Below are 24,995 nucleotides of genomic sequence, written 5' to 3'. Positions count from 1 at the left end.
TGACATCACGACAGTAACAATGCATCGGGGAGAGGGATAGCTCAGTGGTTTGAGCATTGCCCTCTTAAACCCAGGGTTGTGAGTTCAATCCTTGAGGGGGCCACTTGGGGATCTGGGGTAAAATCAGTACTTGGTCCTGCTAGTGAAGGCAGGGGGCTGGACTCAATGACCTCCAGGTCTAGGAGATGGGATATCTCTATTAATTATGGCTGGGCCATGCCGTGGGATGTCACCACGTTCCCTTACATCGCAGCCCTGCTTTGACCTGACGTCCTAGTGCCAGGGACTGGCATTTGCACCGATGTCAAGGGGCTGCGACGTGAGCTCCGGTGCTGCCGCGCCGTTGCCGGGCAACCGGAAAGGGCGGCCGGTTGTAGCGCACGTGGTGGGGCGTGAGCAGGAGTCCCCCCCCGCTCGCAGGCCCGGAACTCAGCGCGAGGCCGCTGTTCCCGCGGGCCGCCTGGGAGCGGCAGCAGAGCCGGAACCCCGCCTCCCTGCTCGCACTGCGCCTGCGCTCACCTACGCAAAGCGCGCAGCGGGCGCAGCTTGCGCGGGGGAGCTGGGCCTAGGTGGCGGGCGCGCGCGCCGGCCGGACTCAGGTAAAGGCGGCGGGGCGTGGGACTAGCTGGGAGCCCCCTCCCCTCCCGCGCTGGGAAGCGGCCCTGGGGGTCGACCCCGGAGCGGCTCTGGGCCCCCCCCCCGGCACGGCCCCCCCGAGAGGCGGGGTTGACAGGCCCCACGTGGCGCTCGCCTCCCTGACCCCCCGGAGCGGCGCTTTTCAAACTTCCCTTCTGCGGAGCCAGTTGAAGGAAATGGTTGATGCCCGCGACCCAGCGGAGCTGAGGAGGAGGGGCTCGGGGTGTGGGAGGGGCTCAGGGCTGGGGTGAGGGCAGCGGGGTGGGGTCGGGAATGAGGGGTTCAGGGTGCAAGAGGGGGCTTTGGGCTGTGGGCTGTGGCAGGGGGTTGGGGTGCAGGGGGTCAGGGCTCTGGGCTGGGGGGGCAGGCTTGGGACTGGAGATGAGGGGTTTGGGGTGCAGGAGGGGCTCTGGGTTTGGGGGGCTCTGGGCTGTGGCAGGGGGTTGGGGTGCAGGGGGGGTCAGGGCTCTGGGCTGGGGGGCAGGCTTGGGACTGGGGATGAGGGGTTTGGGGGGTCAGGGCTGGGGCAGGGGGTTGGGGTGTAGGAGGGGGTCAGGGCTCTGGGCTGGGGATGAGGGATTTGGGGTGTAGGAGGGGGCTCTGGGTCTGGAGGGGCTCAGGGCTGGGGCGGGGGATTGGGGTGTGGGAAGGGGTTTGGGCTGGGGGTGCAGGCTCTGGAGTGGGGGATTTGGGGTGCAGGAAGGGATTCTGGGTTTGGTGGGGGCTCAGGGCAGGGGATTGGGGCGTGGGGTTACTTCCGGCGGCTCCCGGTCAGCGGCACAGCTGGGGTGCAAAGGCAGCTTCCTGCCTGTTCTGGCACCGCGGACCGTGCTACGCCCTGGAAGCGGCCAGCAACAGGTCCAGCTCATAGGTGGAGGCGCACAAGCGGCTTCGTGTAACTCTCATCTGCAGGTACTGCCCCCCACTCCCATTAGTCCGGTTTCCAGCCAGTGGGAGTGTGGAGCCAGTGCTAAGGGTGGGGGCAGCTCGTGGAGCCCTGTGGCCCCCCTGCCTAGAAGCCGGACCCGTTATTGGCCGCTTTCGGTGTGCAGCGCAGTGTCGGAAAAGGTAGGCACTAGTCTGCCTCAGCTGGGCAGCACCACCAATGAGATTTTTAACATCCCAGTCGGCGATGCTGACCAGGGCAAAGTGACCCAGTGCCTTACATGCCATGACCCAGTACTGGGTTGCAAAAACACTGCTCTGGCGAAATATCTCTCTCTCCCCCCCCTTTCCAATGATGCTGACTTCCAAGCTCCTAATTTCTCTTGCTGGGCCGTGTGTGGCAGTGACCCCCCCCACCAAGGGCGCTGGGGTTCTGAGCCCTGGTGGGCGTGCCCTGGGCATGTGGAGTCTGGCTCTGCCCGTCTGCTCCATTGGGGTGAGACACCAATGTCTTTCGGGACCCTGCCTGCTCCCAAGAACAGAGCTGACAGGTGGAGTAGGGTGGAAGAGTGTGGTGTGCACCCAAGAACTAGGGCACAGCTAATTTTAGGTACTCTAACCTTGACTGTGTGTCTTTAAGGACTTGTCACGAGATCCTGGAAACTTGTGCTCCCTACAAGAAACAGTGCCACCCCATCATATAAGGTCCTAAATTCCAGATAGCACCATGGCTTTGTGCCCTGTGGGGCAGGGCATTGCTATGAGTCATTTTTTCAGTTGTGGAAGCTGTGAGTTAACTGCCAACTCTGTTCTTGTACCACGTGAATTGTGGTGACCACACAGGACCCACTATGAAGTACGGTGCTTCAAGCAGTTTTTTGCTTAGGCCTCCATTGCTGCAAATATATTCACTGTGACACCCAAGTCTGTTAGTTAGATACCTCTTGGGAATCGCAGTCATAATCCATTTTTCATATGACTTTACAGAAGTGGCAGGGTACTTGGTAATTGGATATGCTTTAGTAGTCTCAGAATTCCTTATTCCAGAGGAATGGGAGATGTTCCTCTGATCATATAGCCCGACTGAGTTGATCTTTTTACCCGTATAATGCTAGTTCTCTCTTCATAAGTAGCATCACTATTTTCATTCAATTCACATAAAATTTGTGAAACTCCTAAGGAATATTCTAAACTTCAGTGCTTTATCTAGCTGCATTGTATCTTGCTTGTGCACACTCTTGTACACTTCTTATTTAGGCTGTCTATCTAGAGTGGAAGGCCTTCAAAAAAGGGACTCATTTGTTATCTCTCTAAAATAGTTTGGATGCTCTGGGGCCATGCAAGTACACCTCTACCCTGATATAATGCTGTCCTCGGGAGCCAAAAAATCTTACTGCGTTAGAGGTGAAACCGCATTATATCGAACTTGCTTTGATCCGCCGAAGTGCGCAGCCCCGCCTCCCCAGAGCGCTGCTTTACCGCATTATATCTGAATTCATGTTATATCGGGTCGCGATATATCAGGGTAGAGGTGTAGTACTCAAAGGTATATCACATTAAGGTAACAAAAAATGGTTTCTGTTAGTTTCGGGTAACTAAAACGAAAGTCAACATTCAAGTCAGCACCACAGTGAGAATGAGAAAGATGAGCTTTGCTTCCATCAAACTTGGTGGTAATCCTCCACAAGTGTCTGTGAAGTGCTGCGGTTGACTTAGCATTGTTCTTAGAGGCCCCAGTTGAGACCTCATTATGCTAGGCACTGTACTATTTTAAGAGTTTATGATCAGTAGACAAAACAAAGTGGAGACCAGGGAACCTGAAAGTGAAGTGACTTGTCCATGGTCACACCACAGGCTAGTGGCAGAGCTGGGAAGTATCAGAGGGGTAGCCCTGTTAGTCTGAATCTGTAAAAAGCAACAGAGGGTCCTGTGGCACCTTTGAGACTAACAGAAGTCGGATGCATCCGACGAAGTGGGCATTCACCCACGAAAGCTTATGCTCCAATACTTCTGTTAGTCTCAAAGGTGCCACAGGACTCTCTGTTGCTGTTGGAGAGAGAGTGTCTTATTAGGAGTACAGAGCTGATAACTTATTCCATCTTTTTATCCTGACATGGGTAAAGTGATAGATATCTAACTTACATATTGTATGTGTTCCCAAGGACACTGTGGTAGGCATATTTACTAAATAAACAGTGGCAAATACTCCACCTGTAGCTGCAATAGGCTATGTTGATTTCACTATTATTTAATTTTAATGTGCGCATTCCCTTGCTGTGTCTTTTAGATCAGGAATCTGGTGCAGGAAGGTTTTTCAGTATAAGTCACCACTGTTAGTAAGCAAACTGACTTGATTAAGGTCAGACTATGCTTCCCAATTGGCTAGGCATTGTTTGTACAACTGTTTGTATTTCTTTATCAGGTATGTATATAAATGATGTACTGTACCAATGCAGAGGGGAAACCCATACTTGGGTGTTAAGCAAACACTTGATAAAGGAACCAGAAGCATGCATACATGGGTCAGGCATCTGTACATCCTCCATTCCATTATCCAACCTTTTGTCTGAGGACCTGTGTGTGTCTATGTGTGTACATATGTATCTATGAAGGTAAAAAGGAATGTTGCCTCCTCTTTGAATAGTTGGTGAGAGACTTTAGCAGGAGTAGCCAGACTGGTCTGTGGGACCAGTTCTCAGAATTCAGTGCTCTGTCAGTCCTAGTTGCTTGCTATGATTGTATGGGAGGGAATCTCTGCAGTCTGCACTTCCATATTAAGCGAGAGGGTCTACTATATGCCATGTAAATTGGATGCAGCCTTCAGGCTCATGGTAGGTTGCTAATGTGATCCATTGTATACTTTTTAAGTGCTTTACTATATAGGGACTAGGATGTCAGTGTCATTTGTCCTGAACTGCAAAGACCCCTGTCTCAAACCTGAGAGGTGTGAGTTGCATGTTGGAAAACTTGAGTAGAGAAAGAATTGCATGATTATTACTGATTTTTTTTAAGAAAAGCTGGAAAAAAAATCTCTAGAACTCCTCTTAGTTGTGGGGAGGAATAGGAGTATGAGAATTTATCTCTTTCCTTGGGGCTGAAGCCTCTTAAATTAAGATTTGGCAATTCTATAATGTATTTCATGCCAGGATCTCAAAGCATTTTACAGACAAACCTCTATGTGATGTAAGTATAATATGAGGTACCTTCTCTAAGCCTCAGTTCACCCATCTGTAAACTAAGTAACTTGTCCCCAAATCTTTGATAGAGCTGGGAAAGAACCCAGGAGTCCTGTCTCTGTCTCTTGTGCTAATCGTTAGATATATTTTCACAATCCACCCCCCACTTTGCCTTTTAGGGAGCCTGAGCTCAAAAATTGATTAGATGATGTCTTATAATTGTACCCTCCCTCTTCTGCATTCCTGTAATCGGGCAGATGTCTAATGCATTAGGACCCTAAGCGAACTAAATAAATTCCCCCTTCTAACCGGAGTGTTTTGTATTTGAATTTATTTTTAGTGACAATGAGGAGCTTGTGGATCTTCCTTGCTGTTTTGTTTGCCTCATGGGGCTTTTCTTTGGCTAAGTTTGATGAATTTGAGGACGGAGATGACATTGTGGAGTACGATGATAATGACTTTGCTGAGTTTGAAGATGTTACTGAAGATGTAACCACAGACTCTCCCCAGAGGATCATAACCACAGAAGATGATGAGGAAGAGGCCACTGTAGAGCTTGAAGGTCACGATGAGAATCAGGAGGACTTTGATGATGCAGATGCACAGGTAATGTCAAATTCATGCCGTTGCCCCTCTTAGCCTCTCATTTGAAATGCCCTTTCAGTTATCAAACCAGGATCCATGATTATTCTTGTACTATACCCCAGTGCAGTACTTATGCTGTGATCCCATCAGATCATCAAGCTATGCGGGGTTTGGCTGGGTCAGTATTTAGATGGAATATTTCGAAGAGCACCCAAGATATTCAGATAGTGGTACTCTTCCTTTAGAGTCGGTAGTGAACCCATTGCGGTGCTAGGGAGAGCTCTGCTGCTGGATATAACATCTTCCTAGTGAATTGTAAAATGGAGATCCAACTAGTTGCATTCATTAAAGATCCCATGGCACTTCTGTAGAAGGAAAGATGTTAACTTCTGCATCCTGGTCCAACTTGGGAGGCAATATATAATCACCCTGAATGTCCCATACAGTTTCAATTGCATGTAGTCATCTTCTCTTCCCATCATAAACTTTGTAATGCTTTGCTGTGTCCTGTTGAGAGCTTGCTATGATCCACTGCAGAGGTAGGTGCATTTCAGTGATAAATAAAACCGTCTTTTGAGAATCATTTGGGTATTGGTTAATAAAGCACTTTGATATCCTTGGGGTTGTAAGGCACTTGATGCATGTAAGAAAATGGCTGTTAAATCTTCATAAAATTGTGCATAAATATTTTATTGCAGAAATGTTCCAAATTAAAAAAAAAAACACTAATACCCAGGTGATTTTCATTGATCTTAACTTTACAGTCTCAGCTGTAACATTGTAAAAGAGACTGCTGCTTTAGAGGGATGATGCATATCCCTTTATATTCTGTCCCACATCTGTCATATTTGCCACGTGCTTACCAGGCTTGAGATGTTTAGACTGTTTGTGCTCTTATCCCTTAGGAAGGAGATACTGAGAGTGAGCCATATGATGATGAGGAATTTGAAGGCTATGAAGAGAAAACAGATGCATCTCCCAGCAAAAGCAAAGACCCCATAACAATTGTTGATGTAGGTATAAATGTCGGAGTGTCTTTCCATTCGGCACTTTGATTTATTTGTAGTATGGTAGTCCCTAAAGGGTCCTGCAGAGAACAAGGTCGCCTTGTTCTAGCTGGTGTACAGACATAATTAAAGGTAGTCTTTTGTCCTGAAAAAATTACAACCTGAATTGACAAGACAAAGGGTGGGAAAGGAAACTGCTCAGAGACATGACATGTCCAACATCACAGAGCAGCTTAGTACCAGAATTGGAATTAGGTCTCCTGAGTCCCATTCCTGTGCTCCTCTGCACTGGATTGTGCTGATTGTCACAGATTTGTAATATGACATTTGAAACTGATGTATTCAACTATACATGGCTTGTTCCTTAATGTGTAAACAACTATGTAAAACTGCTAGTACTTCCCACTCTTGTGCACTCAAACTGAATTGGCGTCATATTCTGGTCTAGTTTATTATCACATGGAATACAGATTTCCTTAATATTATGCCCATGATCAGTAAATGTCTCTGCAACAAAAGTAACGTGTTTTAAACATGTGTTTTGGCCAAAGCATCTTTGAATATGGTTTATCCTTACGTTAGAGAGAGAAAACATGCTATAACCATAGTAACAAATCATGTTTTAGTTAGTGTACCACAGCTAAAACATGATTCGCTAACACGTTTGTGTATCTTGATTACACAGGCAACAAAAGAACATGTTATGATGGTTATAACAACTGTATTTAAATTGTTGGGTGTTTTAAGTGTAGCTGGGGTTGAACATTGCAGATTTGAAATATACAATATTTAGTCCTCTTGATGCCAAAAAACCCCTGAGGCTTTTACAAAGCAGTTCAGAGACAAAAAGGGCAGAGTTACATTTTTCTAAAATGGTGTAATCAAATGTGTCAGTGGGAAATACCTCATCTCTTTTTTCTGAGGGGCAATATCTTGGCAGTAAAACTAATAACCAACCTCTAATGACTTCAAAAAGAGAACTCCACAGAGAGACAGCAGGATCTTCCTATTAAATTTTGGTCACTATTTGCACTATGGCTCCTAACTGTGTTCTGAAAACACTTTCAAAAGTTGGTCACAACACAGTTGTAATGCATCTTTCAGTCACACCTTTTGTGGTGCTCAGATAATGCAGTGATGGGCATGGTGTCAGAACCTGAACAGAAGTGTGTTACAATTGTGATGAGGTGCTAGGCTGACTACACTGGAGATTATTCGTTAGCACAGTCTGGCTCTTGGAAAAGACATCTTTTCTCCACACTGGTCAGTGATCTGGTATCAGTATAAACTGTGTTGGGCATATGCTATGTTCTAGGGCGCAATTCAGACCAGCGAGAGGTTGTCACTGCTTGTCCTGTAATCCTGCGTGCCTTAAAATGGTCTGCTTCTGTAGCTCCCTGTCTAGACGCTTCCAGCCAGTGTACAAGCATGCACTGAGTATCTGTGTGTTGAGCAGTTCTTGTTCAGCAACTCTGATAGCAGCAGCCTGCTTGTTATACCAAAGTCATGCTCTGGTCTCCACTAGCTTTGGTTACTACTAGCCAAATGATCCCAAAACTGTGTGCCCAGAAATGTCCAGCCCTCTTCTGGAATATTCAAAGGAGTAATAAGGTCCGTTGCTCCTCTAAAGAGACCAAAGCATAGCAGCTTGTTGCTTTAACTGGAGTTAATAATCACTTCAAATCAAACATAGTACTTGGTAGATTTAGAATAAAAGTAAAAGGTTTATTTAATCAGAGAGAGATTTTACATGAGGTCAGATATAAGCGATAATGTCAGATATGGTTACAAACAAAAGTAAAAACGCTTTCTATGACTAAAACTTAACAGGCTACAGTCTTGGTTCAAGGTAAGGTTTTTACCACTCTTCCTTCCAGCAAGATGGCTGACCATCACCTTGGTCAGGATCTCCCACAAAATACACAGTGCTCCATTCCTTAGTCGTCTGAGTTGAAAGATAATTTGGGGTTCTTTGCCCCCCTCTCTTTTATAGTCCGGTGAACTTTTGAAATGTATCCCTCTCAAAGTTCAGTGCCCCTCCTGTGAGGAAAAGTGCCACGGAGTCTGATGGAGAACTTTCCATGCTGGTTTCTTGCCCAGAGGTACTTTCTGCTATGTAAATTGATCTGCCCCTTCAGCTTCCAGTATGCCAATGGAGGGTCACTTGACTGTGATTGCCAATTGTCTATGATTGCACCTGGATTGAGGCTTTTTCTTTGGGGGGAAAAACCTGTTTACCTATTCCCCAGACTTGTCGGGTTCAAACACATTTTCAAATCATCATACAGAGGGAATTCGTAACTTCACATATAACATTATAGCACTTTACAATTCTATTAATAACCAGAGTGCTGTTAGCTTCCATATGGTACAACACAAGGCATATTTTGTACAAATATTAGTGCAGTAGTATTTAGAGTGTGAATGCTTGGAGCCTAAGGTCAAAGAATACTGTATCAACTATCTTCCAGCATGATTGCTGCTAGTACAAAATAAGCCATGTGTCAGTAACAAAGTTGGCCCTAAGTAGGCTCAGCTCTGTAGCATAGCTTTAGCGAAGCTTATCGCTGTCATTCAGGGATGAAGCTTCTCTGGTAACTTACACGTTCCAAAACAAATGATTGTGCAGAATCCATTACATCCAGTAATAAAATTACTTCATTCACTCACCACAGGTCCCTGCACATCTTCAAAACAGTTGGGAGAGTTACTACATGGAGATCTTAATGGTAACTGGTCTTCTTGCGTACATCATGAACTACATCATTGGGAAGAATAAAAACAACCGGCTAGCTCAGGCCTGGTTCAACACTCACAGGGAGTTGCTGGAAAGTAACTTTGCCCTTGTTGGTAAGTTTTTGCAGTTGCTATGCCCAACTGTTCGCTGCTTTGAATGTGACTGGCTTATATGACTGATGAGAATGGGCTGGGGAGAGGAATAACCTTTTCTCTGGCAGCACTTGTTGAAATTAATGGCAGTTCTGCATGCACTGAAGTAATATACCACCCCTCCAATGCTGAAATGCGATCTAAATGCAGCGACCATAATGGTGTAGAATAAGTTGCATAAGAGAACATTAAGATGGCACCTGTAGTCCAATAGAATAACCCAGGAATACCTGAATTCTAATCTTAATGATGTCATTTCACTACTTGTCACTGACCATTAGCTCACACTTCCTTTTATTAACTAATATAGTCTTACTTTCAGGGGATGATGGCACAAATAAAGAAGCTACAAGCACAGGGAAGCTCAACCAAGAAAACGAACACATATACAACTTATGGTGCTCTGGCAGGGTGTGCTGTGAGGGAATGCTTATCCAGCTAAAGGTAAGGGTGGGGGAAACTTGCAGTATTGTTCCACTAACTAACATGTGGAAGTTCAAATTTTGGCCAGGTGCGCGCGCTCTCTCTCTCTCTCTCCCCAGGTTGGGTAGCTAGAGACCTCGGTATGGCTTTTCCTTTTTATCATTCAGGTCAGCAGACTGGATTCCGAATACACCCAGGAAGCAGATATGCTGAATGAGTAGTGGCCATTTTTTACATAGTCACTTTTATTATTATACTATAATTTTAAGTTCCAATCTGTCATGATCTGAGAAGAGTACCAATGAGTACTTCATACTTCTGGATAGTGGAGAACTCCCACTGTCCGGTGCTGTGGGGCAATTGTTCCTGGTCATGATGGTGGATAAGAGATTGGACTGTAAAACTGTCGGTGGTTCTTCAATCTAGTAGTGCTTTTTTTGGTCACTGAATATATCAAGTCCTGGGTTTTGAACCAGTGGAATGCTCATCACCTGGATGGGGGAGAACTTGTCTTTTTCTTATTAGCTTGGCAAAGCAATCCAACCTAAGATCAATAGAAATATTTCCATGATTTCCCCTTCCCCCCCCCCCCATTTCAATGGAAAGTTTTGTGCTTGGATGTAAATATTTCCCTGCAATGTTTACAAGCTGAACGCTACAGATTTGAGCTAGCACCTGGGAACCAAAAAAGGAAACCATGAGACTAATAATAAGCACCAGGCTGTGCTCCAGTAGTAAGTGTTTGCAGCATCTACATTTAGCTTGGAGAATGAAAATGGTCCAAAAAAATAGCTTAAAATGGTCAAAAGTAAACTGGATATTTAAAATTATCCATTTTAATTGCCTTTGCCTGTCATGACCATTTAGGCTGAAAATCCTATTTTTTCTTTTAACCTTTGAACTTCTTCTAACTACTACCTCCACAAAGTTCCCATCAGACACTACAGCGTAGCCAGTCCCAAATTATCAGTCCCTTCGCAACTTTGACAACTTCATTTATTCATCTTAATGTCCATTTACTTCCATCTTAGCAGAAGGAGCTCTTAGTATTCTAGAAACAGATTCCAATGAGAAATGAAGTAACTCCGATGTCTTCCATATCAAAAAGCTGAATATTTGATTCATATATGTAGTGCTAAATACATGCTTTTTGTGATCCCTGGAGCAAATGCAGAATGGAAAGCATTGTAGGTTTCTAAGACCTGGTCTCTGCACAGAGTGGTGCCAGTTTAACTAAAGCTGTGATATTTATACCAGTTAGTTAAACTGGCACAGGCTAAACTGATATAACCAGTTTTAAACCAACAGTCAGCACACAAAGTGGCACCAGTTTAATTAAGCAAATTTAAGTTAATCTAGTGAATCTTTGTGTATGCAGACAAGACCTTAGCGTGCCTGTAGATGCTACTACATTCCAGTAAATTGCTAAATATGCAAAAACTGCAGCACTGTCTACTGTACTAAAACATTCTCTCTTTCAGTTTCTCAAGAGGCAAGACCTTCTGAATGTACTTGCTCGTATGATGAGGCCAGCCTGTGACCAAGTGGTATGCACTCAATTCTTTACATTTACTGTGCATAGTTCCTGGTGCATTCCTTCAACTCCACTGAGCTTTTGGTCTTTCCCACAACTAGCCAGATGGTGGCTTCAGAGAGAAATGCAGCTTTCTTCCATCTTCCTTCAAACAAAGTAACTCTGTGAAATGATCTGCAAACACCATTCACGTTCTTTTTCTCTTTTATGATGCACCAGACTTCTGGTGAATTGTTTGTGTCTCTCTGGGTTTTACTGTTCATGTGGTTTTGTGAACTAAGTCCGTCACACTTTGACTTCATCTTGACAAAACTTGCTTTTGGACTGGAATCATAGATTCTTAGAGTTGAAAGGGACATCAGGAGGTCATCTAGTCCAGCCCCCTGCTCAAAGCAGGACCAATCCCCAACTAAATCCCCAAGTCCCTAAATGGCCCCCTCAATGATTGAACTCTCAACCTTGGGTCTAGCAGGCCAATGCTCAAACCACTGAGCTATCCCTCCTTTTGTGACTTGCAGTCTTGAACCCTTTTATGAGTGCAGCCTAATCACACTGGGTAATCTGTTATCTGCCCCGTATTGTGCATCTTGTAAAGCTAATTGGTGTCTAGCAGCTGTTAGTGTTAGGGACAATGGGAGCCTATATACCCATATACATGCCCTGTCAAAGTATAAATGCCAGTATCCACACAGTATCCATTAGGCATGCTGTAAGGAAAATTTGGGGGGGGGGGAGAGATGCTCTGCTAGTACTTATGAGGTTTTACTTTTTCATATATTTTCTGTTATAGTTTAGTTTTTATATTGTTGTTTTCTTTATTCTATCTTGTTTAGAAGTGGCAAATGCATGCAAACAGTCTGCTATTGGCTATCTAGTATGCTCTCAAACTGAGTTCTCCTAAAGCTCTGCTATGTTGCCCATTGCCAATAAACCCTGAGATTGGGAACTCCGCTTTCTAATTTTGTTAGACACTTACCGTATGGTTTTAGGAGTGAGAAAAGAAGCCATTAAGTCCAGACATAAACAGAATAGCTTTATCCATGTTGAAATAACACCTGAATATAGTAGCTGGACTGAGATTTTCTTTTAGATATTTCAAAAGGAAAGGTACAGCTAACTTTGTAGTGAGAACATTTGTTCCACAATAAGAGTTGGATCTGTCCATTGCAAGTGCCCCATGGCTGGGGGAGTCTGTTATCGGGGTCCTAGTCCGTGATTATGGCTCCTACGTGCTATGATAATACAAATAATTAATAATAGTATAAATCCGGTCACTACTGCTGTCTCTCTTTTTCTCAGCAAATAAAAGTAACAATGAATGATGAAGATATGGATACCTATGTGTTTGCTGTTGGAACAAGAAAAGCCTTAGTGCGACTTCAGAAGGAAATGCAGGACCTGGTATGTGTGTGTTCAAGTTGGAAGGAAATGGATAGTTCAGGTGATTGGGAATGGGTTATAAAGGCTTTCATCTTTAGGTTGCTTGTTCAAGTTCAGGGCCAGTTCGGAATAACTGCAAGTTGTTACCAGCCGAAGGCTAAGTGGCCTAGAAGAATTAATTTGGGAAGTGCGTTCTCAGTCCTGTTCCCAGTGGACAAGTATCCACATCCGAAAGCAACTGGCACTGACTTGCTTCTGTATTGGCAAAAACAACGAGGAGTCCTTGTGGCACCTTAGAGAGACTAACAAATTTATTTGGGCATAACCACTTCATCAGATGCATGGAGTGAAAAATACAGTAAGCAGAATACACCTCTACCTCGATATAATGCTGTCTTCGGGAGCCAAAAAATCTTACCGTGTTATAGGTGAAACCGCGTTATATTGAACTTGCTTTGATCCGCTGGAGTGCGCAGCTTCCCCCTCCCCCCAGAGCATTGCTTTACCGCGTTATATCAGAATTCGTGTTATATCGGGTCTTGTTATATCGAGGTAGAGGTGTATATATTATAGCACATGAAAAGATGGGAGTTGCCTTGTCAAGTGGGGGGGGTCAGTGCTAATGAGGCCAATTCAATTAAGGTGGAAGTGCCTATTCTCAACAGTTGACAAGAAGGGGTGAATATCAAGGGAGGGAAAATTACTTTTGTAGTGCTAACGAGGCCAATGCAGTCAAGGTGGACGTCGCCCATTTCCAACTGTTGACAAGAAGGTGTGAGTATCAGCAGAGGGAAAATTACTTTTTGTAATGACCCATCCACTCCCAGTCTTTATTCAGGCCTAATTTGATGGTGTCCAGTTTGCAAATTAATTCCAGTTCTGCAGTTTCTCATTGGAGTCTGTTTTTGAAGTTTTTTTGTTGAAGAATTGCCACTTTTAAGTCTGTTATTGAGTGTCCAGGGAGATTGAAGTGTTGCAATTTTAGCAGAAGGGAAAGGGAACTTCTTTGTCACCTTTACAAGGGGTCTCTTGAAATCGAGTTTTAGATATGTCGACAGGTGCGCTAAATTTTTTGCTTGATCTCTCTTAACCCAGCACCAATTACTTTGTCCGATTTTGAAAAATCTACTCACTAGTGATGACTGGGGAACTTTCTCTGGCAAGTCAGCGAGCCTAAGCCATCAATTTCTGCAGAATTTAAATTTTCACGAACAATCCCCTCCTTAAAAAAAATCCACTTTCAAGTCTTGATACTTTCAACGAATCTTTCCTGATGTGACCAACTCTGTAGACTACTCTAGAGCCACCGCTGCTGCTTGTAACTTCCCCAAACAGCAGCAGCAAAGTGAAATTGGCAAGATGTGGGTCAGTTTTGCTGCTGCACTTCATTGTACAGGCTTTGCTATATTGCCAAAACCAATGTAAGATGCATCAGTTCCCTGATATATTCATGGCAGCCTATCCCTACAGTCAATTTTCATCTCATCTGTAAAAAATCAATTGCAAATACCTTCTCAAAACTTAAAAAAAGATACTAAATTAAGAATACAATATATATGTTAGTATCTGGAGTGTTATGGTGTTGTGGGAGTGTACTTCATGCTGAAAATGTCTGTCCTCAGTCAGATGGAATTAAGAAACAGTAAATCATGTTTATTTGTATTTCAGTACTGGCCAGGATCCCCATTGTGCTAGGCACTGTTCGAACCCAATAAAAGAGACACTTTTTTTTTTTTTCCTCTTCTCCTTCCAACAGAGTGAGTTCTGCAGTGACAAACCCAAGTCAGGGGCAAAGTATGGGCTTCCAGAGTCGCTGGCTATCCTGTCAGAGATGGGAGAGATCACAGAGGGAATGATGGACACAAAGGTAACTTTGAAAGAACAAGTAGAAACTCTCAGGCATTTTCTTGATGGACTTGGCCATTTTAAGGCTGGAGTTCAGTGTGGAATCTCTCACAGATGATACAGCAGGGAATTGAACACCACATCGTTCTCTCCCTTAGAGAATCTTAAGAAACAAAGCTCCCAAAGCAAATGCAAGAGACAGAAAATAGATACAGTTGTCAATGGAGCAAACATCTGTATTAACTTTTATATATTAGCGTATCCATTGTAAACTTGGGACTTAAGCTGTCATTTGCCATGCTGACATAGGCAGAGCAGCGTTGCCAAAGTGGTGTAGTGTTAAAGACCTTCAGTATACGTCTTGAAAGTTGTGGCTGATCATTGGATGAAATGTCATGCCCCAAATGAGAACTCTCCATTTTACATCCTTGCGTTGCTAACATTCACCCAGGACAGGGATGTAGTTTATCTGCATGGAGTTCTTCTCTAGCAAGAGTCACTAAATCAAGCTGGTAACTTGAGCACAAGAATTGTCAAAAAGCAGGACGCAGAGACAATATAAGCAAACCATTTCAGGGGACGGGTTGGAGATGAATTGATTATATGAAAGACTAATCTCTGTTTCTCTTTCAGATGGTACATTTCCTCACACACTACGCTGACAAGATTGAGTCCGTCCATTTTTCAGACCAGTTCTCCGGTCCAAAACTTATGCAAGAGTATGTATGAAACTAGACATCTTTTAATAGCTATTATAACAGAGCAGCAGACAATGTATAGACTGACATACTTGTCTGAGTATTCTAGCAGTATCTAGTGTGTGTTAAGAATGTTATGTCCATATTTTGTGTTCTCTTATTCCAACTACGCCTTTATTTCCTCTCTTCTGCCAGGGAGGGTCAGCCTTTAAAACTGCCCGACACTAAAAGGACACTATTGTTTACATTTAATGGTAAGGAAAGGTTTCTGATAACTTATCTGTTAAAAGTCTGATCACAGTGCTCAAGCCATGCCACTTTTGGGATAGTAGACAGTATTTCTAGTGACTTAAATGCAAGTAGATAAAGGTACGGGATCCCTGAGTAACAAGTGAAAGGGATGCAATAATGCACAGTAAGGGACTGGGTGGTATATTGCATTGATAATGGAGCTTTGGTTCTCTAGGTTACCAGTACAAATTCAGCCCAGGTCAATAATGATCAAAAGTCATTCTGGCCTGATTGCAGTTTTATGGTATTGGGGGAAGGAATTTGTTTTCTGTCCACTCCTTGTGGGCAGATGTCCATATCCCACAAGCCATCACCACAAGTGGCCATGATGGCCAAACAACCAACTTGCCAAAAGTCAAGAATTGAATGTCATCCCTAATGGTGATCCCAGTAGGTCAGCATTGGGACAGGGAGGGATAGCTTATGGTTGCGCCTGTTGCTGTCTGTCCTGTGCTTGTTTTTTTGGATTAATAGAAGCTGTCAGGGCTGCCAGGCTTTAGCGCCCTTTAAATTAAAAACAAACCTACAGGGATTCCAGTTATTTTCAGCAAAGACCAATTTTTTCCTTCAAATGCATACACAAACTTCCCATTGACTACAGAGGAAGCCGTGGGCATGTGAGAGGGCAAAATGTGGCCTTTAAATTGTATTTTGCAATGATCAAAGCAGGAATTTCATACCTGTATAAAAACATGGTTGCAGCCTGTATTCTTAATCAATCTGGAAGTATAGTATGAGAGAAATGTGCCTGCTGCCATCTGAAGTATCTGAATTTAATCTCCAAAGCAAATACTTCTGTTAATTAACTCATTTTTAAAAGGAGGATTAGAGCATCTTTCTTCGCAGACTTTTATAAGCAGGCTGAGGAATGTGGAGAGGGCATTCTAATTAATAGCAAAAGCCTTTCCAGTTTCCCGAACTAATCTGATGAAAATGTCTTTGCTTTACAGTTCCTGGTTCAGGCAACACTTCCCCAAAGGATATGGAGGCTTTGCTGCCTTTGATGAACATGGTTATTTATTCTATTGACAAAGCGAAAAAGTTCCGTCTAAATAGAGAAGTAAGTCACATGCTCCTGTGTGTGTTGCTGTCAGATAAGATATAAAACTACTTATGGTTAAAGGTCCCATGGTAACTTTTGTAAGGGGAAGAAGGTGCATCTGAAGAAGTGGTTTTTTACCCACGAAAGCTTATGCCCAAATAAATTTGTTAGCCTTTAAGGTGCCATCGGACTCTTTTTGTTTTTGTGGATACAGACTAACACGGCTACTCCCTGATATTTGTAAGGTGAGGAGCCTTAAAATTCAAATGTAACATCTATGGTGATTACATTCCACTTGCCTTAAATCATATGGGGAATATCAGTTGGATTTGATATTCTCTGCTTCCTGTTGCATAAGAAAAGTATTCAAACTATTGCACTCAAGGAAGCCGATACAACCACAGTCTGTCTTGGCCATGGGAGGCAGGGAGGGGTGATTAGAGATGGCAACAGTTATTTACAGTTGAGTATCTGCAAATAAAAGAGGTAGCTCAGTCTGAAGAGAAGGTGAAGAGTTCAGATGATCAAGAACCAATGCACACAAAGGCCATAGGAAAGGGTATTTGCAAATAACTTTAAGAGGTAATTAGATGAAAGGCGGTATATAAAGATCTTGCATTTATTGCCTTTAGATGATAAACCTCCATATCTGGGATGCATGTTGGTATGGAAAATTCCTCTTAAACTTTTTAAAGCTTCCTTGAAGTAAAAGAGACCATATACTTGCCCATATCTTACTAATATGTGGTTCCACTCTGAAAAGTTATTATATTAAAAAAACAAACAAACAAAAATAAGTAGCCCCATTTTACTCAGCAGCAGATCTGCTCCATGCATGTATTAGTCAGGCCTGCTTGCTTTAGTAATACAATTTTTGTAATTGCTTTTTACACTTGTTAGCTCTGCAAAGCCAGTAGAGCTGAGGCTACGTCTACACTACGGGGGCGGATCGATTTCAGCTACGCAAATAGTGTAGCTGAATTCGACGTATCTGATCCGACTTACCCCACTGTGAGGATGGCGGCAAATCGACCGCCGCGGCTCCCCTGTCGACGGCGCTTACTCCTACCTGGGCTGGTGGAGTACGCGCGTCGATTTGGGGATCGATTATCGCATCCCGACGAGACGCGGTAAATTGATCCCCAAGAGATCGATTTTTCTACTGCCAGTCCGGGCGGGTAGTGAAGACCAGCCCTCAGAGTGAACTGGCTTCTCTTCCTCCTTGTATAAGGCCCATAGAACTAGGTACCAGACAATTATGCCTGTGTAATGGGACTGTACTTGTGTGACTGTGGGCTTAACTTGACTTGCAGAACCTTTACTGCTGTTGAAATAATGAGGAAAGAATCCAGTTTCATACTTAGGCCCTGGGCTGAGTTTGTACAGCTGACCAATATTGGAGAAAGGTGTGGGGACCACACTTTTTACACGTAAACCAGACAGGTTTAATCTGGAAGCGATACATGTAGAATCACTCTTTCAGAGTAGAACTGCCATTTAAATACTGAGAGGAGCTATTTTTAGTGTCTGTAGCTATTCCAGACACTGTCCCTCTTTTTGCTTGTTGGAACCTTGCCTTAGTGCCAATCATTTATCTGTATTAACTGTTTTTATTTCTGTCTCTTGGGGGAAAGGGTAAACAAAAAGCTGATAAGAACAGGGCCAGAGTAGAAGAGAACTTCCTTAAACTGACTCATGTGCAAAGGCAGGAGGCTGCCCAGTCCCGCCGGGAAGAGAAGAAACGGGCAGAGAAGGAGCGAATTATGAACGAGGAAGATCCGGAGAAACAGCGCCGGCTGGAGGTATAATGGCTTTTCAGAACAGCTAAAGCCCTAACAGCAAGTGTCTCCCATGCATTACGAGGCTCACTTGTAGGTATTCCAGAAGCATAGCAGTGTATTATCTTCTGTCCTGCTGGAGATCTGACATAAAGTGGAGCTGGTTTTTACTTATGTATTGATTTGTTAATTGTTTGCCAGTCTGGGTGTCTAGAGGAGACTGCATCCTGAACACAATACCATAATTAGCCGTGTTATCTTGACCTTCTCAAATTGTCAGCTTGCTTTTTCAGTGAGAGTACTAACGTTCATTCAGTTCTCTGTATCCTTTCCTCCAGGAAGCTGCTTTGCGGCGTGAGCAGAAGAAACTTGAGAAGAAGCAGATGAAGATGAAGCAAATAAAAGTGAAAGCCATGTGAAACCGTTGTGGGAAACTCGATCTCAGTGCCCTGTTTAGACTTTTAATTCACAGGGTACAAAGAACTAGTTAATTTCGTAACCTTACACTTCTTCAAATACTATTCGCCATTAAAAGAAATGCTCTTTGCATCAACGCTATTTAACAATTAATTTAGGTATTACAGCAATATACAGATATGTATAGAGGGTTTTCGTCTCTGCAGCTTTCTTCCCGATGGTTGAATTATTTTGCTACTTCTGATGCTTTAAAAAAATCAAAAAACTTGCAACATCCCTTGAACTCCTCTTGTGATTTTTAAAACAAAAAAAGATTATAAAACTTTTAATCTTTACCAGTAACTTTACATCAGTGCTTTGATTGAGATTTTTAATGTTACAGGTAATTTTTTCCACTTAATTTAGGGGGAGGGGAAAATAGCCCCCCCCCCCCGATGTTAGTGAAATTGCACAATAAACATTGGTGTGTTTCTATATCTGCATCAAGCTTGTAAAGGTGCAAAACATAGAGCCTTCCATATATGGTATGGATATTTCAGGGATTTAAAACCAGTATAGTTTAGAAAGATAACTTTTTTTTTAACACAGGGCACTGAAACAGTATTGCACAATCTATGCTATGGTTGGCATAAAGATAAAAGCTGTAGATCGGTTAGATATCAGGGAATGGCATACATGAGCACTGTTTCTTATCTGTAGTTGTGAATGTTGAAAGCGTAATACAATGTGAATTCTGTACTTTGTGTTTCTTCTTCAGACGCGAATGCATGGTGAGTTGGCAAGTTCCTCTAGATTTGAATACTCTTAGTGTACGAATTTGCCTCTTAAATATTTCCCTCATTTTGATGGCAACTGCTGCCTATTTAATGTTCAGCAAGAGGCTAGATTTGCAATTAAATATCTGTGCAACTTCTCTTTTCCCTAAGCAAAGAGAGAACTTTTTTAGAGGCTATATAGCTTTTTGATCTGTTGAAATAGTTATTTATTTCAGGATTTTAAGCTTGAGGTGGGGGAGAGATGCATGTGGAGGTAGGGGGGGAAGAAATGGACACAACTGTACAAATACGCTGCTCTCTAAGCGCTGCATTTTATAGATGTTTCCTACCTAGAAAGCATTTTATTGTTTTTTGTAACCTACTTTATGCAGTTGTTTTTCTGGGGGAATAATCTGGGTGTCTTTCTCTTGCATTTTCTTGTTTGATGCTTTGAGTAAATAATTTTGTTCTGAGGCAATAACAATGAGCTGCTGTTGAAACAGCATGTGCTAAAGGCCTTTGTTACCGCATGAGACATTTTACACTGATTTGAATGCAAAAATCTGTAATGTGATAGACATACAAAATATAATCATTTTATAACAGCTGGTGAAAAGTAATTTAAAGCCAAAAATAGCATAAAATTATGTGTAATTTTACTCTTTTAGCTCTATTTAGCTTGAGAGGGTGCAAGTCATATAATTTCACAAAGTTCTCTTTAAAGAAAATGTGAGTTTGTGCTCTTTTGAGTAAATAGAATGCTTTGCTGAAGTTCCATACACTTTTGGGCCATGGCAGCTGATTTTGTAATATGAACATTCATACAAACTATCTATGAAAAGAGTAAAATATAACTGAAACATTCTAACTGCCTTCTTTACTTTGGTGGACTCCTTGTGCTTTTTGACTATAGCCTCTATTAAACCCTCGTATCTTCTATGAGAACTACTATTATGTTAAAAAATGTACATCGAACCAGCTCATTAGAGTTCTGTTTTTCCACTCTGCTCCAGCAACTTGTCATCATCAAGAGTGCTGTCTCTTAAGAGAAGCTATTATCTTTTGGTTAGCCTTACAGTATATAAGCCCATCTAGCATTCTGGATAGAAATTGCCATATAGTACCCATTCTTTTTACACAGAGAGATCAAGCAAGTTTCGAGTGACTTTAGGAGCCCTGGTTTGTCATAGATGAAATACCAGTGCCCTAGCCCTTTTCACTTGGTAGTGCTGAGACCTTGCGGGGGGAAATGAGATTCTAGAATTTAGAGCACTAGGCAACAGCCCATCTCTGGGTCGTAAGGGCATGGGTAAATCTACGACAGTATTAATATTTTGGGAGGTAAGACTAGTCACAGGACAGTTTAATGTATCTCTTCAGTCACTAGATATCTTAAATCTTTCCAGTTTCTTTAGTCATTGAGTATTGATCTTGGAAGAAATAACCGTATTTTATTAAAGAAATATACATCGCAGCCCAAGAGATTGTGTCTAAATTTTCAGGAAGTTTATGAGTAGTTCTGAGGATAGGACAGAACACTGCAAAATGAAGGGTTGATGACCCCAACTCTATAATGCATTTGCATTAAATTAAAAATGTTGCTAGTACTCCCACAGTGGGGAGGGTGGGGATGCAGGGAGGGTCATTCATATTCTGTTCAAGTTGAACGCCCCCCTCCCCCACCACTAAAAAAAGATTTTTGGGATCACACTTGAGTATTTGAGTCAGGGAATTCATCTCAGCTGAGATTCTGACACCAGTTTAACTCTGCTTCCCATACCCAATCCCACCCTCCACATATAGGCCCACCCATACTTCTAAGATTTATCTATTGTGATAAATCTGATTTTAAAATCCCTAAGCAGGTGGAGTATCTTACTTGCCCTCTAAATACAGGTTCAATTCTCCTGTTCTCCAGATGTGGGGAAGAGAAGGTAAGCTGTAGCCTTTCAAACATCAGGAGTTTTAGGAACTTGTAAGAAGCCAAGAATCACAGGTCTAAAATTAGACATACCCCCCCGTGTGCTGGTCTCAGTACAAACCAGGCTACTCTTGTAAGTACGGAGAATTGGAGGATTTGAATTTCCTGCTGCTTGAAATATTTTTGTATATTTCAATATTCTCATAAGTAAACTAAGGCAATATGGACTATATGAAATTACTATAAGGTGGGTGCACAACTGGGTGACAGATGATATTCAAAGAGTAGTTATCAATATTTTGTTGTCAAACTAGGAGAACATAGCTAGTGGGGTCCCACAGGGGTCAGTCCTGGGTCTGGTTCTAGTCAGTATTTTCATTAAGGACCTGGATAATAAAGTGGAGAGTATGCTGATAAAATCTGCAAATGACACCAAGTTGGGGGTTGCAAACACTTTGGAAGACAAGATTTGAATTCAAAATGACCTTGACAAGTTGGAGAATTGGGATGAAATTCAACAAGATGAAATTCAATAAAGACAAGTGCAAAGTACTTCACCTAGGGAGGAAAAAGCAAATGCACAACTACAAGATGGGCTGAGTGGTAGTACTGGTGAAAAGGAGGTGAGGGTTATAGATCACAAATTGAATGAGTCAATGTGATGCTGCTGTGAAAAAGGCTACACTCATTGTGGGGTGTATTAACAGGAATGTTGTATGTAAAACACAAGAGGTTAGGCCTCAGCAGGAGTATTGTACCCATTTCTGGGCACCAGACTTTAGGATAGATCAGAGCATATCAGGTTTGGAAGGGACCTCAGGTGGTCATCTAGTCCAACCCCCTGCTCAAAGCAGGGCTAATCCCCAGACAGATTTTTGCCCCAGATCCCTAAACGCCCCCAGTCAAGGATTGAACTCACAACCCTGGGTTTAAGCAGGCCAATACTCAAACCACTGAGCTATCCCTCCCCCCTGATGTAGCTAAACTGTTTAGAATACCTGATCTATGAGGAAAGGGTTAAAAAAAAAAAAAAAAAAAGGCTCTCCTTCATGCCAGTAGTAAAGGGGACTAGGAGGCCTGGATGTAGACCATGTAATCTTGGATAAGAAATCTAACCTCTCTGTAAAATGGGGCTAATTCTTATCTCCTCCTCTTGTTTGTAAAATACATTGAGATCCTTCAATGGAAGGTGCTATAATGGTATAAAGGTCATTGCCTAGTCCTATAATACTGTCCCCTCTAGTGAATGTGGCAGCTGTTGAGGTATTTAATAACTCATAGCATCAAGAATAGAGTTTGAGGGAAAGGGAATAATACTGAATACTGTAAATCAAAAACTGCCAGGGTACTGCTATAGGAAATAACTACTCAAGTTAGAATTTTGACCACAGCATGGAGTTTTCATCTCTGTACTTTTGAAGTATGAGATTTTAATAATCCTAACTGGCCAAAGCTCATTTTCTCATCCAAAATTATTATTTTGGATAATGTTTTGTATATTATTTTGAAACTTACATCCACGAACACTGTTTTGTAAATTGTTGCTATCTCTTTTACAAAAGGTCCTAGCATACTCTGATGTCATAGTCTGAACTGTGTTGCCAACCTACGCCTTCAAAAGCATGCATCAGGCCCCCAAAATCATCATAGAATCATAGAATATCAGAGTTGGAAGGGACCTCAAGAGGTCATCTAGTCCAACCCCCTGCTCAAAGCAGGACCAATTCCCAGCTAAATCATCCCAGCCAGGGCTTTGTCAAGCCGGGCCTTAAAAACCTCCAAGGAAGGAGACTCCACCACCTCCCTAGGTAACGCATTCCAGTGTTTCACCACCCTCCTAGTGAAATAGTTTTTCCTGATATCCAACCTGGACCTCCCCCACTGCAACTTGAGACCATTGCTCCTTGTTCTGTCATCTGCCACCACTGAGAACAGCCGAGCTCCATCCTCTTTGGAACCCCCCTTCAGGTAGTTGAAGGCTGCTATCAAATCCCCCCTCATTCTTCTCTTCTGGAGACTAAACAATCCCAGTTCTCTCAGCCTCTCCTCATAAGGCATGTGCTCCAGACCCCTAATCATTTTTGTTGCCCTCCGCTGGACTCTTTCCAATTTTTCCACATCCTTCTTGTAGTGTGGGGCCCAAAACTGGACACAGTATTCCAGATGAGGCCTCACCAATGTCGAATAAAGGGGAACGATCACGTTCCTCGATCTGCTGGCAATGCCCCTACTTATACAGCCCAAAATGCCGTTAGCCTTCTTGGCAACAAGAGCACACTGTTGACTCATATCCAGCTTCTCGTCCACTGTGACCCCTAGGTCCTTTTCAGCAGAACTGCTACCTAGCCATTCGGTTCCTAGTCTGTAGCAGTGCATGGGATTCTTCCGTCCTAAGTGCAGGACTCTGCACTTGTCCTTGTTGAACCTCATCAGGTTTTTTTCTGCCCAATCCTCTAATTTGTCTAGGTCCCTCTGTATCCGATCCCTACCCTCTAGTGTATCTACCACGCCTCCTAGTTTAGTGTCATCTGCAAACTTGCTGAGAGTGCAGTCCACACCATCCTCCAGATCATTAATAAAGATATTAAACAAAACCGGCCCCAGGACCGACCCTTGGCTTGAACATTGCAAGATTTAAAAAAACAGGTGGGGGGTTCTTTTTATTTGCTTTTAGGTAGACTCAGTGAACTCACATTTTCCAGTTTTTTGTTTTCTTTCCCCTCAGCAGGGGTGGAAATTTCTTTTAAATAGAAACCCAAATTCTCCCATATGCCTCCAGAAGCTGGGGCTTTAAGAAAAGTTGGTAATACTGAAAAAATCAGTTTTGCGGCTGTTACTGCATTATGATTTACTACTGTACAAAAGTGTGCAGAGGAAGTTTATTATCCCATCCATACAAGCCTGAGATGGCTTTTTCAACCTCCAGTATCTGCACTATATGGGTTTCAGACAAAGGACGGACAATCCTGCAATCTTTCTGAGGCAAAATGCCAGCTCTCACTCGGAGCTTCACCTAAAGGACTCCACAAATAAGTGCAAAGCTGGGGTCTCTTGCATGCACTCCACTGGCGCATGGGGGGGGGGGGGGGGGTNCTTCACGCTTATTCCCCATACTTCTCGCATTTGTATATGGGGAATAAGTTCTCTGTTCACCCCCCGGAATTGGGACTTGTTCTCCCCTCCCCATTCAGCGTGGGTGTGGCTAGCTCAGAGCCCGCCCCCCCCCAGCTACCTGGAGAGTGTGTGTGTGTGTGTGGGGGGGGTTCCTATAGGGCTGACTCCAGGCTTGCCCCACTGCAGATGGGGGGGGTTAGTTAGGTGGCTGGTTCAGAGAGCGCGCCCCTCCCCCCTATACCCTGTGCGTGTGGCGGGGGGGGGTGGCCACGAGCCTGGCTGAGGGATTGTCTCTCCCCCCGCCCATTTACCCTCTGGGTGGGTCAGAGGCCCAGTGCGCATGCCACGCAGCAGCGCGGTGACGTCATCCCGTCACGCACGCAGCGTCTCCCCCTTCTCCAGGTAACCGGGGGCTCGGGGAAGTGGCAGCGGCGCCTGGAGCCGGAGAAGAGAGTGAGTGAGGCAGGGGCGCTCGGCGCGCCTTACAGCCCCTCCCCTCCCCCCGGCCTCCTCGTCCCTGCCCCGCCCCCTTGTCCCTTTCCTTCCCCCCCGTTGTGTGCTTTGGTCCATGCCCCGCCCCCTTGTCCCTTTCCTTCCCCCCCGTTGTGTGCTTTGGTCC

At 43.6% G+C, this 24,995-nt stretch overlaps 2 protein-coding genes across 2 annotated transcripts in view; both read left to right on the top strand.

Annotated features, from left to right (window-relative positions):
- The first annotated feature begins 285 nt into the window (after window positions 1-285).
- On the top strand, window positions 286-20,206 carry CCDC47 (coiled-coil domain containing 47). Its single transcript, XM_034755990.1, has 13 exons — window positions 286-599; window positions 5,038-5,303; window positions 6,188-6,295; window positions 8,965-9,139; window positions 9,501-9,622; window positions 11,083-11,148; window positions 12,435-12,536; window positions 14,272-14,382; window positions 14,994-15,079; window positions 15,254-15,312; window positions 16,300-16,409; window positions 18,026-18,193; window positions 18,508-20,206. The coding sequence occupies exons 1-13, from the start codon at window positions 302-304 to the stop codon at window positions 18,586-18,588; spliced, it is 1,752 nt and encodes a 583-aa protein (XP_034611881.1). The 5' UTR covers window positions 286-301; the 3' UTR covers window positions 18,589-20,206.
- A 4,555-nt stretch (window positions 20,207-24,761) lies between these two features.
- STRADA (STE20 related adaptor alpha) overlaps window positions 24,762-24,995 on the top strand; it is a gene marked incomplete in the record, with an annotated part of 36,195 nt that continues 35,961 nt past the window's right edge. Inside the window, 1 exon segment of the mRNA XM_034755973.1 lies at window positions 24,762-24,829.

Source organism: Trachemys scripta, chromosome 23 (genome assembly GCF_013100865.1).
Source record: "Trachemys scripta elegans isolate TJP31775 chromosome 23, CAS_Tse_1.0, whole genome shotgun sequence".
Classification (NCBI taxonomy): Eukaryota; Metazoa; Chordata; order Testudines; family Emydidae; genus Trachemys; species Trachemys scripta.
This window is presented reverse-complemented; position numbering and strand designations above follow the sequence as displayed.

Excerpts from the sequence above, each read along its gene's own strand:
- CCDC47 (XM_034755990.1), top strand. The coding sequence starts at position 302 with ATGTCAAGGGGCTGCGACGTGAGCTCCGGTGCTGCCGCGCCGTTGCCG. Across the intron at positions 5,304-6,187 it reads TTGATGATGCAGATGCACAG|GAAGGAGATACTGAGAGTGA; the intron begins GTAATGTCAAAT and ends CTTATCCCTTAG. Across the intron at positions 9,140-9,500 it reads AAGTAACTTTGCCCTTGTTG|GGGATGATGGCACAAATAAA; the intron begins GTAAGTTTTTGC and ends TCTTACTTTCAG.